A 14461-nucleotide genomic window follows, 5' to 3' on the forward strand; every position below is an offset into this window, starting at 1 on the left:
CCTTTGTTATAACACTTATATAAGTCTTTTAAAGCCATTTTGATAGTAGGCTAATATAGCTAATATAGACACTTACACCATGTGTTGTCTTCATTATAGCACTTATATAAGTATTTTAAAGTAATTTGGATAGTAGGCTAATATAGACACTTACATCATGTGTTGTCTTCGTTATAACACTTATATAAAATGTTTAAAGTCGTTTTGATAGTAGGCTAATATAGCTAACATAGACACTTCCGTTGTGTGTTGCCTTCATTATAACACTTATGTAAGACTTTTAAAGTAATTTGGATAGTAGGCTAATATAGACACTTAATTCATGTGTTGTCTTCATTATAACACTTATATAAGATTTTTAAAGTCATTTTGATAGTAGGCTCATATCGCTAATATATAGACACTTACATCATGTGTTGCCTTCATTATAACACTTATATAAGACTTTTAAAGTCATTTTGATAGTAGGCTATTATAGCTAATATAGACACTTACATCATGTGTTGTCTTCATTATAACACTTATATAAGACTTTTAAAGTCATTTTGATAGTAGGCTATTATAGCTAATATAGACACTTACATCATGTGTTGCCTTCACTATAACACTTATATAAGACTTTTAAAGTAATTTTGATAGTAGGCTATTATAGCTAATATAGACACTTACATCATGTGTTGCCTTCATTATAACACTTATACAAGACTTTTAAAGTCATTTTGATAGTAGGCTTATATAGACACATCATGTGTTGCCTTCATTATAACACTTATTTTGATAGTAGGCTAATATAGCTAATACATACACTTACATCATGTGCTGCCTTTGTTATAACACTTATATAAGTCTTTTAAAGCCATTTTGATAGTAGGCTAATATAGCTAATATAGACACTTATGCCATGTGTTGTCTTCATTATAACACTTATATAAGACTTTTAAAGTCATTTTGATAGTAGGCTATTATAGCTAATATAGACACTTACATCATGTGTTGCCTTCATTATAACACTTATATAAGACTTTTAAAGTAATTTTGATAGTAGGCTTATTTAAACACATCATGTGTTGCCTTCATTATAACACTTATTTTGATAGTAGGCTAATGTAGGTAATACATACACTTACATCATGTGCTGCCTTTGTTATAACACTTATATAAGTCTTTTAAAGCCATTTTGATAGTAGGCTAATATAGCTAATATAGACACTTACATCATGTGTTGACTTCATTATAACACTTATATAAGCCATTTTGATAGTATGCTAATATAGACACTTACACCATGTGTTGTCTTCATTCTAGCACTTATATAAGTATTTTAAAGTAATTTGGATAGTAGGCTAATATAGACACTTATATCATGTGTTGTCTTCGTTATAACACTTATATAAAATGTTTAAAGTCGTTTTGATAGTAGGCTAATATATCTAATACATACACTTACATCATGTGCTGCCTTTGTTATAACACTTATATAAGTCTTTTAAAGCCATTTTGATAGTAGGCTAATATAGCTAATATAGACACTTACACCATGTGTTGTCTTCATTATAGCACTTATATAAGTATTTTAAAGTAATTTGGATAGTAGGCTAATATAGACACTTACATCATGTGTTGTCTTCGTTATAACACTTATATAAAATGTTTAAAGTCGTTTTGATAGTAGGCTAATATAGCTAACATTGACACTTCCGTTGTGTGTTGCCTTCATTATAACACTTATGTAAGACTTTTAAAGTAATTTGGATAGTAGGCTAATATAGACACTTAATTCATGTGTTGTCTTCATTATAACACTTATATAAGATTTTTAAAGTCATTTTGATAGTAGGCTCATATCGCTAATAGACACTTACATCATGTGTTGCCTTCATTACAACACTTATATAAGACTTTTAAAGTCATTTTGATAGTAGGCTATTATAGCTAATATAGACACTTACATCATGTGTTGTCTTCATTATAACACTTATATAAGACTTTTAAAGTCATTTTGATAGTAGGCTATTATAGCTAATATAGACACTTACATCATGTGTTGCCTTCACTATAACACTTATATAAGACTTTTAAAGTAATTTTGATAGTAGGCTATTATAGCTAATATAGACACTTACATCATGTGTTGCCTTCATTATAACACTTATACAAGACTTTTAAAGTCATTTTGATAGTAGGCTTATATAGACACATCATGTGTTGCCTTCATTATAACACTTATTTTGATAGTAGGCTAATATAGCTAATACATACACTTACATCATGTGCTGCCTTTGTTATAACACTTATATAAGTCTTTTAAAGCCATTTTGATAGTAGGCTAATATAGCTAATATAGACACTTATGCCATGTGTTGTCTTCATTATAACACTTATATAAGACTTTTAAAGTCATTTTGATAGTAGGCTATTATAGCTAATATAGACACTTACATCATGTGTTGCCTTCATTATAACACTTATATAAGACTTTTAAAGTAATTTTGATAGTAGGCTTATATAGACACATCATGTGTTGCCTTCATTATAACACTTATTTTGATAGTAGGCTAATGTAGGTAATACATACACTTACATCATGTGCTGCCTTTGTTATAACACTTATATAAGTCTTTTAAAGCCATTTTGATAGTAGGCTAATATAGCTAATATAGACACTTACATCATGTGTTGACTTCATTATAACACTTATATAAGCCATTTTGATAGTATGCTAATATAGACACTTACACCATGTGTTGTCTTCATTCTAGCACTTATATAAGTATTTTAAAGTAATTTGGATAGTAGGCTAATATAGACACTTATATCATGTGTTGTCTTCGTTATAACACTTATATAAAATGTTTAAAGTCGTTTTGATAGTAGGCTAATATATCTAATACATACACTTACATCATGTGCTGCCTTTGTTATAACACTTATATAAGTCTTTTAAAGCCATTTTGATAGTAGGCTAATATAGCTAATATAGACACTTACACCATGTGTTGTCTTCATTATAGCACTTATATAAGTATTTTAAAGTAATTTGGATAGTAGGCTAATATAGACACTTACATCATGTGTTGTCTTCGTTATAACACTTATATAAAATGTTTAAAGTCGTTTTGATAGTAGGCTAATATAGCTAACATAGACACTTCCGTTGTGTGTTGCCTTCATTATAACACTTATGTAAGACTTTTAAAGTAATTTGGATAGTAGGCTAATATAGACACTTAATTCATGTGTTGTCTTCATTATAACACTTATATAAGATTTTTAAAGTCATTTTGATAGTAGGCTCATATCGCTAATAGACACTTACATCATGTGTTGCCTTCATTACAACACTTATATAAGACTTTTAAAGTCATTTTGATAGTAGGCTATTATAGCTAATATAGACACTTACATCATGTGTTGCCTTCACTATAACACTTATATAAGACTTTTAAAGTAATTTTGATAGTAGGCTATTATAGCTAATATAGACACTTACATCATGTGTTGCCTTCATTATAACACTTATACAAGACTTTTAAAGTCATTTTGATAGTAGGCTTATATAGACACATCATGTGTTGCCTTCATTATAACACTTATTTTGATAGTAGGCTAATATAGCTAATACATACACTTACATCATGTGCTGCCTTTGTTATAACACTTATATAAGTCTTTTAAAGCCATTTTGATAGTAGGCTAATATAGCTAATATAGACACTTATGCCATGTGTTGTCTTCATTATAACACTTATATAAGACTTTTAAAGTCATTTTGATAGTAGGCTATTATAGCTAATATAGACACTTACATCATGTGTTGCCTTCATTATAACACTTATATAAGACTTTTAAAGTAATTTTGATAGTAGGCTTATATAGACACATCATGTGTTGCCTTCATTATAACACTTATTTTGATAGTAGGCTAATGTAGGTAATACATACACTTACATCATGTGCTGCCTTTGTTATAACACTTATATAAGTCTTTTAAAGCCATTTTGATAGTAGGCTAATATAGCTAATATAGACACTTACATCATGTGTTGACTTCATTATAACACTTATATAAGCCATTTTGATAGTATGCTAATATAGACACTTACACCATGTGTTGTCTTCATTATAGCACTTATATAAGTATTTTAAAGTAATTTGGATAGTAGGCTAATATAGACACTTATATCATGTGTTGTCTTCGTTATAACACTTATATAAAATGTTTAAAGTCGTTTTGATAGTAGGCTAATATAGCTAATATAGACACTTCCGTTGTGTGTTGCCTTCATTATAACACTTATGTAAGACTTTTAAAGTAATTTGGATAGTAGGCTAATATAGACACTTAATTCATGTGTTGTCTTCATTATAACACTTATATAAGATTTTTAAAGTCATTTTGATAGTAGGCTCATATCGCTAATATAGACACTTACATCATGTGTTGCCTTCATTACAACACTTATATAAGACTTTTAAAGTCATTTTGATAGTAGGCTAATATAGCTAATATAGACACTTACATCATGTGTTGCCTTCATTATAACACTTATATAAGACTTCTAGTGTTTGCTCCAGACAGATGACTTGTTAGTAGTTTTGGTCCAACATGGCTCTTTCAACATTTTGTGTTGCCGACCCCTGCCCTAGTGCAAGTTGTGTAAACTAAAGCCCCCCCCAACAAAAAGATGACTCGCACCAACAATAGAACGGAGGAGATGTACTTACCAGTGACGATGAACTGAGCAGGGCTCCTCCATTCGCCTGCGCCGTGGCTCCCATGTCGAGATGCTCCAGGCTGGGCGAGCTGCTGCTCACAAAAGTGGCCGCGAAGGACGGATCGTTAGCCGCCTCCGCCGCCAAGTTGCTCGCCGGAGGTCCCACGGCGGCCCCCGACCCGTCCACTAACTGGAAGTGGGACACGGCCTCAGTGAGCGACGAGTCCGGGTCGAGTGAGATGGGGGGGATCTCGAACACTTCATCCCCGAGGCTGGGGGTGTGGAAGGTTTGCTGTGCGTGGGAACATAACGCTACTTGTTTTGGTTTTGTTTACAGCAAACATGGCGTCTTTCCGGGTGGAAATGCGGAAGTTGCAACAACTTGGGCCGTGTTTCAATTCGCGCACTTATGTTTCATATCGCGCACTTATGTACTTACACTTCGCCATTTTTACCCCCTTTTTAATAGTGAATTAAAATCACTTTAGTGAGTCTCCCTCCTTCTGTTACGTCATCAAGATGGCGATAAATGAGGGTGTTTTTTTCAACCTTTTTTGAGCCAAGGCACATTTTTTTCCTTGGAAAAAAATCCAATAAAAGTGCCAAACTTGTCACTTATTAGCAATATAATCTTAATAATACACCAAAATAAAGCTTATTGTCTTTTTCCTGCCTTTTATTCCCGCTCTTACTTTTTCCACTTCTGGGTGTCCGACACACAACCCATGTCATCATATAATGTGTCCCCCGCCCTTAAGTTCCCCTTACAATGGTTCCGAGTAACCAATACATCCGTGTTTTTCAACCAATGTGCCGTGGGAAATGATGCAATTTCACCTAATTGGTCGGAAAAATTATTTTTATTGGCAAACCAATAATTATAATCCGCGAACAATGTGCCGTTGTAGAGTGTCTGTGCTGTCTGGAGATCAGCAGAGTAAACATGTAATACTCTTCACTACCAGTAGGTGGCAGCAGGTAGCTCATTGCTTTGAAAGCCGTTTTTGAGACAAGACAATTAATGATGCTTATGATTCGAAGTCATTTTTTGTATTTTTTGTTTTTTAACAAAAATATAATTTTTATTTGTCCTCCATGTTTAGTATTATTATTATTTTTTTATTGAACAACAAACATACATTTATAATTCACACAAAAGTCAAGGCACTTTCAACATCAAGGAAAGAAAACAAAAGCAAATACAGAGAGTAATAATACAAAAAAAATATTAAAAACAAAACAAAAAAGACAAAAAGGGCTAACTAAATCACTTTAAATGTTTTCAACAAAGATATCAATTTAAGGGCTTTTGTACTCTTAATAATTCTCCAAAATTCATTAAGCCAATTAGAAACTGTAGGCCTTACTTTCATAAATCGACATTTATGGAAGAAATGTTTTGCGTGGAGCATAAAATGTTGACAAACATTTATAAGGTTACAGTCGTTTAGAAAAATACCAAATTTGATCTCTTCTATAGAGAACGGGGACATCTCCAGACCCTTGTTTTGGCCCTTAAACCAGTGTTTTTCAACCTTTTTTGAGCCAAGGCACATTTTTTTTCATTGAAAAAATCCAGGGGGACACGATCCCATCCTCGTCGCCATTGTCGTGTGCCAAACTTGTCACTTATTAGCAATCTAAGCTTAATAATACAACAAAAGAAAGCTTATTGTCTTTTTCCTGCCTTTTATTCCCACTCTTACCTTTTCCACTTCCGGGTGTCCGACACACAACACATGTCATCATATCCTGTGTTCCCCACCCTTAAGTCCCCCTTACAATGGTTCCGATGCTGTGCCAAAATGTGAATGCCTGCCAAAAATATATTTCAAGTAATATTTGGATACTGACAGATCTCATCTCTGCATATTCTACAAGAATACCCTAGAGAATTACATATATAAAAATTAAGTACCTGCTGTACTGTTTACTACTTAATTTTCTGACATTTGTAGGTATATTCTTGCTAATGTTTACATTTTCAGAATGTATAACATTGTTTTTTATAGAAATGCTTTGACATTTTGTTATTATTATTATTGTTTTCCTACATAAATGTCGATTTATGAAAGTAAGGCCGACAGTTTCTAATTGGCTTAATGGGTTATAATTATCAATCAAATCTTGGAGAATGATTAAGAGTACAAAAGCCCTTAAATTGATATCTTTGTTAAAAATATTTCAAGTGATTTAGGTCCAATCAATCCAATCCACTTTATTTGTATAGCACATTTTAACAACAAAAATAATTCCACAGTGCTGCACAATAGTATTAAAAACAATGTTCAAATATTATCCTTAGCTCCACCAATGACTGAATAAAAACAAAATATAAATAAATATAAAACAAATATAAAACGACTTTAAAGGGTAAAACCAATTAAAACAATAAATAAAAATCTAAATTTTTAAAAACACAGAGGACAACACAACTCACGTAGTGTTAAAAGCCAGAGAATAAAATTGGGTCTTTGGTAGCCCTTTTTGTTTTTTTATTTATTTATTTTTCATATTTTTTAGTATTATTACTCTCTGTATTTGCTTTTGTTTTCCTTCCTTGATGTTAAAAGTGCCTTGACTTTTGTGTAAATTGTAAATAAAAAATTTAAAAAATTTGAATTTTAAATAAAAAAATTAAAAATTTTAAATACAAATTTTTAAAATCTTAAATAAAAAATTAAACATTTTTAAATAAAAAAATAAACATTTTTAAATAAAAAATGTAAAAATAATAAATAAAAACATTTACAATAAAAAATTTAAAAAATTTGAATTTTAAATAAAAAAATTAAAAATTTTAAATACAAATTTTTAAAATCTTAAATAAAAAATTAAACATTTTAAAATAAAAAAATAAACATTTTTAAATAAAAAATGTAAAAATAATAAATAAAAACATTTACAAGCCAAAAACCAAGTGTTTTTTTTAATATTTTGATGACTTCCATTCCTCAATGAACCCCAAAGCTGTTTCTTACCAAACGCCCTAAAAACTGCAATTTATGTATTTTTTATTTTTATTATCCTTAGCTCCACCAATAACTGAATAAAAACAAAAAATAAATAAATATAAAACCAATATAAAAATAAATATGAACCAAATAAAACAATAAATAAAAATCGAAATTTAAAAACACAGAGGACCACACAACTCTCACAGTGTTAAAAGCCAGAGAATAAAAGTGGGTCTTAGGTAGCCCTTTTTATCTTTTTTAAAATTATTTATTTATTTATTTTTCATATTTTTTAGTATTATTACTCTCTGTATTTGCTTTTGTTTTCTTTCCTTAATGTTGAAAGTGCCTTCACTTTTGTGTGAATTATAAATAAAAAATTGTAATAAAAAATTTAAAAAAAAATTAATTACAAATTAAAAAAAAAAAAGTTTTTTATTAAAAATTAAATAAATTAAAATAAAACATTACAAATTTTAAATAAAAAAATTAACATTAAAAATTAAACATTTTTAAATAAAAAATTAAACATTTAAAAAAAAAAAGTAAAAATAATAAATAAATTTAAAAAAAATTTACAAGCCAACGACCAAGTGTTTTTTAAAAAAAATATTTTGATGACTTCCATTTCTCAATGAACCCTAAGGCTGTTTCTTACCAAACGCCCTAAAAACTGCAATTTATGTATTTTTTATTTTTATTATCCTTAGCTCCACCAATAACTGAATAAAAACAAAAAATAAATAAATATAAAACCAATATAAAAATAAATATGAACCAAATAAAACAATAAATAAAAATCGAAATTTAAAAACACAGAGGACCACACAACTCTCACAGTGTTAAAAGCCAGAGAATAAAAGTGGGTCTTAGGTAGCCCTTTTTATCTTTTTTAAAATTATTTATTTATTTATTTTTCATATTTTTTAGTATTATTACTCTCTGTATTTGCTTTTGTTTTCTTTCCTTAATGTTGAAAGTGCCTTCACTTTTGTGTGAATTATAAATAAAAAAATTTAATTAAAAATTAAAAAAAAAATTAATTACAAATTTTAAAAAAAAGAAGTTTTTTATTAAAAATTAAATAAATTAAAATAAAAGATTACAAATTTTAAATAAAAAAATTAACATAAAAAATTAAACATTTTTAAATAAAAAATGTAAAAATAATAAATAAAAAATAAAAACATTTACAAGCCAACGACCAAGTGTTTTTTTTTTTTTTTTTAATATTTTGATGACTTCCATTTCTCAATGAACCCTAAGGCTGTTTCTTACCAAAAGCCCTAAAAACTGCAATTTATGTATTTTTAATTTTTATTTTGCAACCCTTTTTTTAAATGTTATTTCCATTTTAATTTAACTCTGTTGACTGTTCATCTTGTGGTTCTGTATTGTGACTGTCAATTGAGTATTAAAATAAAAAATAAAAACACAAGTTTAAAAGCCATCGCTGTCCCGCCACCCTTTTGGGGCGTGTTAAGTGCAACATCCGGGCACTATCAGCGCACTACACTATACGTACAGTATTTCCCGATGTCTGTACCCTCCGCCATTTTGGGGCGTGTTAAGTGCAACATCCGGGTACTGGCAGCGCCCTACATTTTACGTACGGTATTTCCTGGGTCTTTTATTGTGAACGCACTTACGCACTCGGTGTGCTAAGTGCGCGAATTTGAAAGACAGCCTTTAAAAAAAAAAGTCGAAAACGTTAACACTCTTACCTCAGCGGACAAAAAGTGATGAGGAGTGCCGTCTATGGTTAGATAACTATCGCCGCCTTCCGTAAACTGAAACATAACGTTCATTAAAGGAAACATTACATTTCATTCAAGATTTTAGCATACCTTGTTTCCTTCAGAGTATCCGCCATATGCTTCTTGGCTGTCCATAAACTCAGAATCCACATTTTGGGCACATTCATCCGGCAGCCCGGTGTAGAAATTAATGTCCATTTTTAAAGCAGCAATGTTCTTAAACTAACTCAGACGTGGTTTCGACCATTCAAACAACAATGCTAGTAGCATGCTAACGAGCTAACCCCCTTTGAGGAAACAGTAGCCTGTTCTACTACAGTGGGATAGCTTGGGCAGACAGCATCTACCCAAAAACGTTCATTCGATATTGTAGAAAGTGTCTAAAACTCTTAAATAGCACCGACTGTTGTGTAAAGGTGAAGTCTAACAACAAACCCATTCAATCGAACGAGTGTAGCGGACACGTTCAAGGACCGTGGGAAAAGAGAGTGAAGGGGGAACGCGTGGTCACGTGTTCCAGTAATTAATCGGACTATTTTTTATATTTTAAAATGCATTTAATTGTCCTATACCTACAATTCCATTATTAAATGTAATGCACAACAATAGCCGCTATGTATTTTTAGATTATATTGTTTAGAATCAGTAGTAGCAAGTTTTCCGAACAATAAAACGCACTTGAACGCAACCTAGTTTCTAACGTTTACACAGGGCCAAGCAATATGTGTGTTAAGATGAAGTCTAACAACAAACCCATTCAATTTAACAAGTAGCGGGCACGTTCAAGGACCGTCAGAAAAGAGAGCGAAGGGGAACGCGTGATCACGCGTTCCAGTAAATAATCGGACTATTTTTTTTCTATTAAAATCATCTTAAACGTATTTATTCTAATATTAAATGTAATTTACAACAATAACCGCCCTGTATTTTAGACTATATTGTTTAGAATGAGTAGCAGCAAGTTTTCCAAACAATGAAATGCACTTGAACGCAACCTAATTTCTGACGTTTACACAGGGCCAAGCAATATGGATACTTTCATGGACCGTCGGAAAAAAGAGTGAAACATTGAAAATGGTACGCATGGTCACGTGTTCCAGTAAATAATCTGACTATTTTTGTATTTTAAAATGCATTTAATTGTCCTTTACCTACAATACCATTATTAAATGTAATGCACAACAATAGCCGCTGTGTATTTTTAGATTATATTGTTTAGAATCAGTAGCAGTAAGTTTTCCAAACAATAAAATGCACTTGAACGCAACTTAATTTCTGACGTTGACACAGGGCCAAGCAATATGTGTGTTAAGATGAAGTCTAACAACATCCATCCATCCATTTTCTACCGCTTATTCCCTTTGGGGTCGCGGGGGGCGCTGGAGCCTATCACAGCTACAATCGGGCGGAAGGCGGGGTACACCCTGGACAAGTCGCCACCTCATCGCAGGGCCAACACAGATAGACAGACAACATTCACACTCACATCCACACACTAGGGCCAATTTAGTGTTGCCAATCAACTTATCCCCAGGTGCACAACAAACCCATTCAATTTAACAAGTAGCGGACATGTTCAAGGACCGTCGGAAAAGAGAGCGAAGGGGAACGCGTGGTCACGTGTTCCAGTAAATAATCAGACTATTTTTTTTTCTTTTAAAATCAATTCAATCATCTTAAACGTATTTATTCTAATATTAAATGTAATTTACAACAATAGCCGGCCTGTATTTTTAGACTATAATGCTTAGAATGAGTAGCAGCAAGTTTTCCGAACAATAAAATTCACTTGAACGCAACTTAATTTCTGAAGTTTAAACAGGGCCAAGCAATATGTGTGTTAATATGAAGTCTAACAACAAACCCATTCAATCGAACGAGTGTAGCGGACACCTTCAAGGACCGTCGGAAAAGAGAGTGAAAAATTGAAAAGGGAACGCGTGGTCACGTGTTCCAGTAAATATTCGGACTATTTTTTTCTTTTAAAATCAATTCCATCGTCTTAAATGTATAATTCCAATATTAAATGTAATTCACAACAATAGCCGCCCTGTATTTTTAGATTATAATGTTTAGAATGAGTAGCAGTAAGTTTTCCGAACAATAAAATGCACTTGAACGCAACCTAATTTCTGACGTTTACACAGGGCCAAGCAATATGCGTGTTAAAATGAAGTCTAACAGGAAACCCAGTCAATCGAACGAGTGTAGCGGACACTTTCAAGGACCGTCGGAAAAGAGAGTGAAACATTGAAAAAGGAACGCGTGGTCACGTATTCCAGTAAATCAGACTTTTTTTTCTTTTAAAATGCATTTAATCATTTTATACGTATGATTATAACAAGCTTATAACCGTAACAAGCGGTAAAAAAACGGATTAGAAAGGACACATTAAAAAAAGATAATAATATATATGTTTTTTTATTTTTACACTAAAAAAGGCATTTACGTCCAATTTTTTAAAACTAAATTTTTACTTTAAAAAAAGAATACTGTATTTATGTTCAATTTTCTTACAACTCTATTTTTGGTCTAAAAGTAAAAAACAATTAAGAATTGTTTAAAAATTTTTTTATTGTTACTCTAAAAGTTGTTTTAATTAACAAAAATGCATTTGTCATTTTTGCATTTTAATTTTACGCTAAAAGTCAATTAAAAAAAATGCATTAAGTCCAATTAAAACCCCCCACATATTTTTACTTTAAAGATAAAAAAAAAATGCATTTATGTCAATTTTTTAAGACTATTTTTACTCTAAAACTTACAATTAGGAAAAATACATTTATTTCCATTTTTTTTAAACTATATTGTTAGTGTAAAAGTTGTTGTTTACGTAACAAAAAATCATTCACGCCCAATTTTTTTAAAACCTATTTTACCTTGAAATATAAAAAAATCAGGAAAATTTAATTTACGTAAATTTTTTTCAGTAGCAGCAAGTTTTCCGAAAACAATAAAATGCACTTGAACGCAACCTAATTTCTGACGTTTACACAGGTCCAATCGAACAAGTGTAGCGGACACTTTCAAGGACCGTCGGAAAAGAGAGTGAAACATTGAAAAGGGAATGCATGGTCACGTGTTCCAGTAAATAACCGGAATTTTTTTTAATGCATTTAATCGTTTTATATGTATAATTATGACAAGCTTATAACTGTAACAAGCTGTAAAAAAAAAAGATTTGAAAGGACATAAAAAAATATGTTTTTTTATTTTTACACTAAAAGTAAAAAACAAAAAGGCAAAAATTTCCAATTTTTTAAAACTACATTTTGACTTAAAAAAAATAAAATAAAGAATACTGTATTTATGTCCAATTTTTTTACAACTCTATTTTTAGTCTAAAAGTAAAAAACAATTAAGAAAAATGTGTTAATTTTTTATTGTTACTTTAAAAGTTGTTTTAATGAAAAAAATGCATTTGTCGTTTTTGCACTTTATTTTTACGCTAAAAGTCAATAAAAAAAAATGCATGTGTCCAATTTTTCTTAAACGTATTTTTACTTTAAAGATAAAAAAAAAAGAAAAAAGCATTTGTCAATTTTCATAAGACTATTTTTACTCTAAAAGTTAAAAACAATTCGGAAAAATACATTTATTTCCATTTTCTTTAAACTACATTGTTATTGTAAAAGTTGTTTTTTCAGTAACAAAAAGTCACTCACGCCCAATTTTTTAAAAACCTATTTGACCTTGAAATATAAAAAAATCAAGAAAATTTAATTTATGTCCATTTTTTTAGTAGCAGCTAGTTTTCCGAACAATAAAATGCACTTGAACACAACCTAATTTCTGACGTTTACACAGGTCCAATCGAACAAGTGTAGCGGACACTTTCAAGGACCGTCGGAAAAGAGAGTGAAACATTGAAAAGGGAATGCATGGTCACGTGTTCCAGTAAATAATCTGAATTTTTTTTAATGCAGTTAATCGTTTTATACGTATAATTATGACAAGCTTATAACTGTAACAAGCGGTAAAAAAAATGATTAGAAAGGACATAACAAAAATATGTTTTTTTATTTTTACACTAAAAGTAAAAAAACAAAAAGGCAAAATTTTCCCATTTTTTAAAACAAAATTTTGACTTAAAAAAATAAAATAAAGAATACTGTATTTATGTCCAATTTTTTTTACAACTCTATTTTTAGTCTAAAAGTCAAAAACAATTAAGAAAAAATTGTTAATTTTTTATTGTTACTCTAAAAGTTGTTTTAATGAAAAAAATGCATTTGTCGTTTTTGCACTTTATTTTTACGCTAAAAGTAAAAAAAAATAAATGCATGTGTCCAATTTTTCTTAAACAATATAGTTTAAAAAAAATGGAAATAAATGTATTTTTCCGAATTGTTTTTAACTTTTAGATTAAAAATAGTCTTAAGAAAATTGACATAAATGCATTTTTTTTAAAGAAAAAAAAAATGCATTTATGTCAATTTTCTTAAGACTATTTTTAATCTAAAAGTTAAAAACAATTCGGAAAAATACATTTATTTCCATTTTTTTTTAAACTATATTGTTATTGTAAGAGTTGTTTTTTAAGTAACAAAAAGTCATTCACGCCCAATTTTTTTAAAACCTATTTTACCTTGAAATACAAAAAAATCAAGAAAATTTAATTTACGTAAATTTTTTCAGTAGCAGCAAGTTTTCCGAACAATAAAATGCACTTGAACACAACCTAATTTCTGACGTTTACACAGGTCCAATGAACAAGTGTAGCGGATACTTTCAAGGACCGTCGGAAAAAAGAGTGAAACATTGAAAAGGGAATGCATGGTCACGTGTTCCAGTAAGTAATCGGATTTTTTTAAATGCATTTAATCGTTTTATACGTATAAATATGACAAGCTTATAACTGTAACAAGCGGTAAAAAAAAAAAAGATTAGAAAGGACAAAAAAAAAAATGTTTTTTTAATTTTTACACTAAAAGTAAAAAAACAAAAAGGCAAAATTTTCCAATTTTTTTAAAACTAAATTTTGACTTAAAAAAAGTAAAATAAAGAATACTGTATGTCCAATTTTTTTACA

General features: G+C 30.0%; 1 protein-coding gene across 1 annotated transcript in view; it reads right to left on the bottom strand.

The window, feature by feature from the left end:
• tox4a (TOX high mobility group box family member 4 a) overlaps positions 1-10241 on the bottom strand; it is a 57272-nt gene extending 47031 nt beyond the window's left edge. The window contains exons 1-3 of the mRNA XM_061935614.2: positions 9520-10241; positions 9397-9462; positions 4726-5007 (exon numbers count right to left, since the gene is read on the bottom strand). Coding sequence (XP_061791598.1) covers positions 4726-5007; positions 9397-9462; positions 9520-9627 — 456 coding nt within the window. The 5' untranslated portion in view covers positions 9628-10241. The remainder of the gene's footprint in view (positions 1-4725; positions 5008-9396; positions 9463-9519) is intronic.
• Positions 10242-14461: the final 4220 nt, after the last annotated feature.

Source organism: Nerophis lumbriciformis, linkage group LG03 (assembly GCF_033978685.3).
Source record: "Nerophis lumbriciformis linkage group LG03, RoL_Nlum_v2.1, whole genome shotgun sequence".
Taxonomy (NCBI): Eukaryota; Metazoa; Chordata; class Actinopteri; order Syngnathiformes; family Syngnathidae; genus Nerophis; species Nerophis lumbriciformis.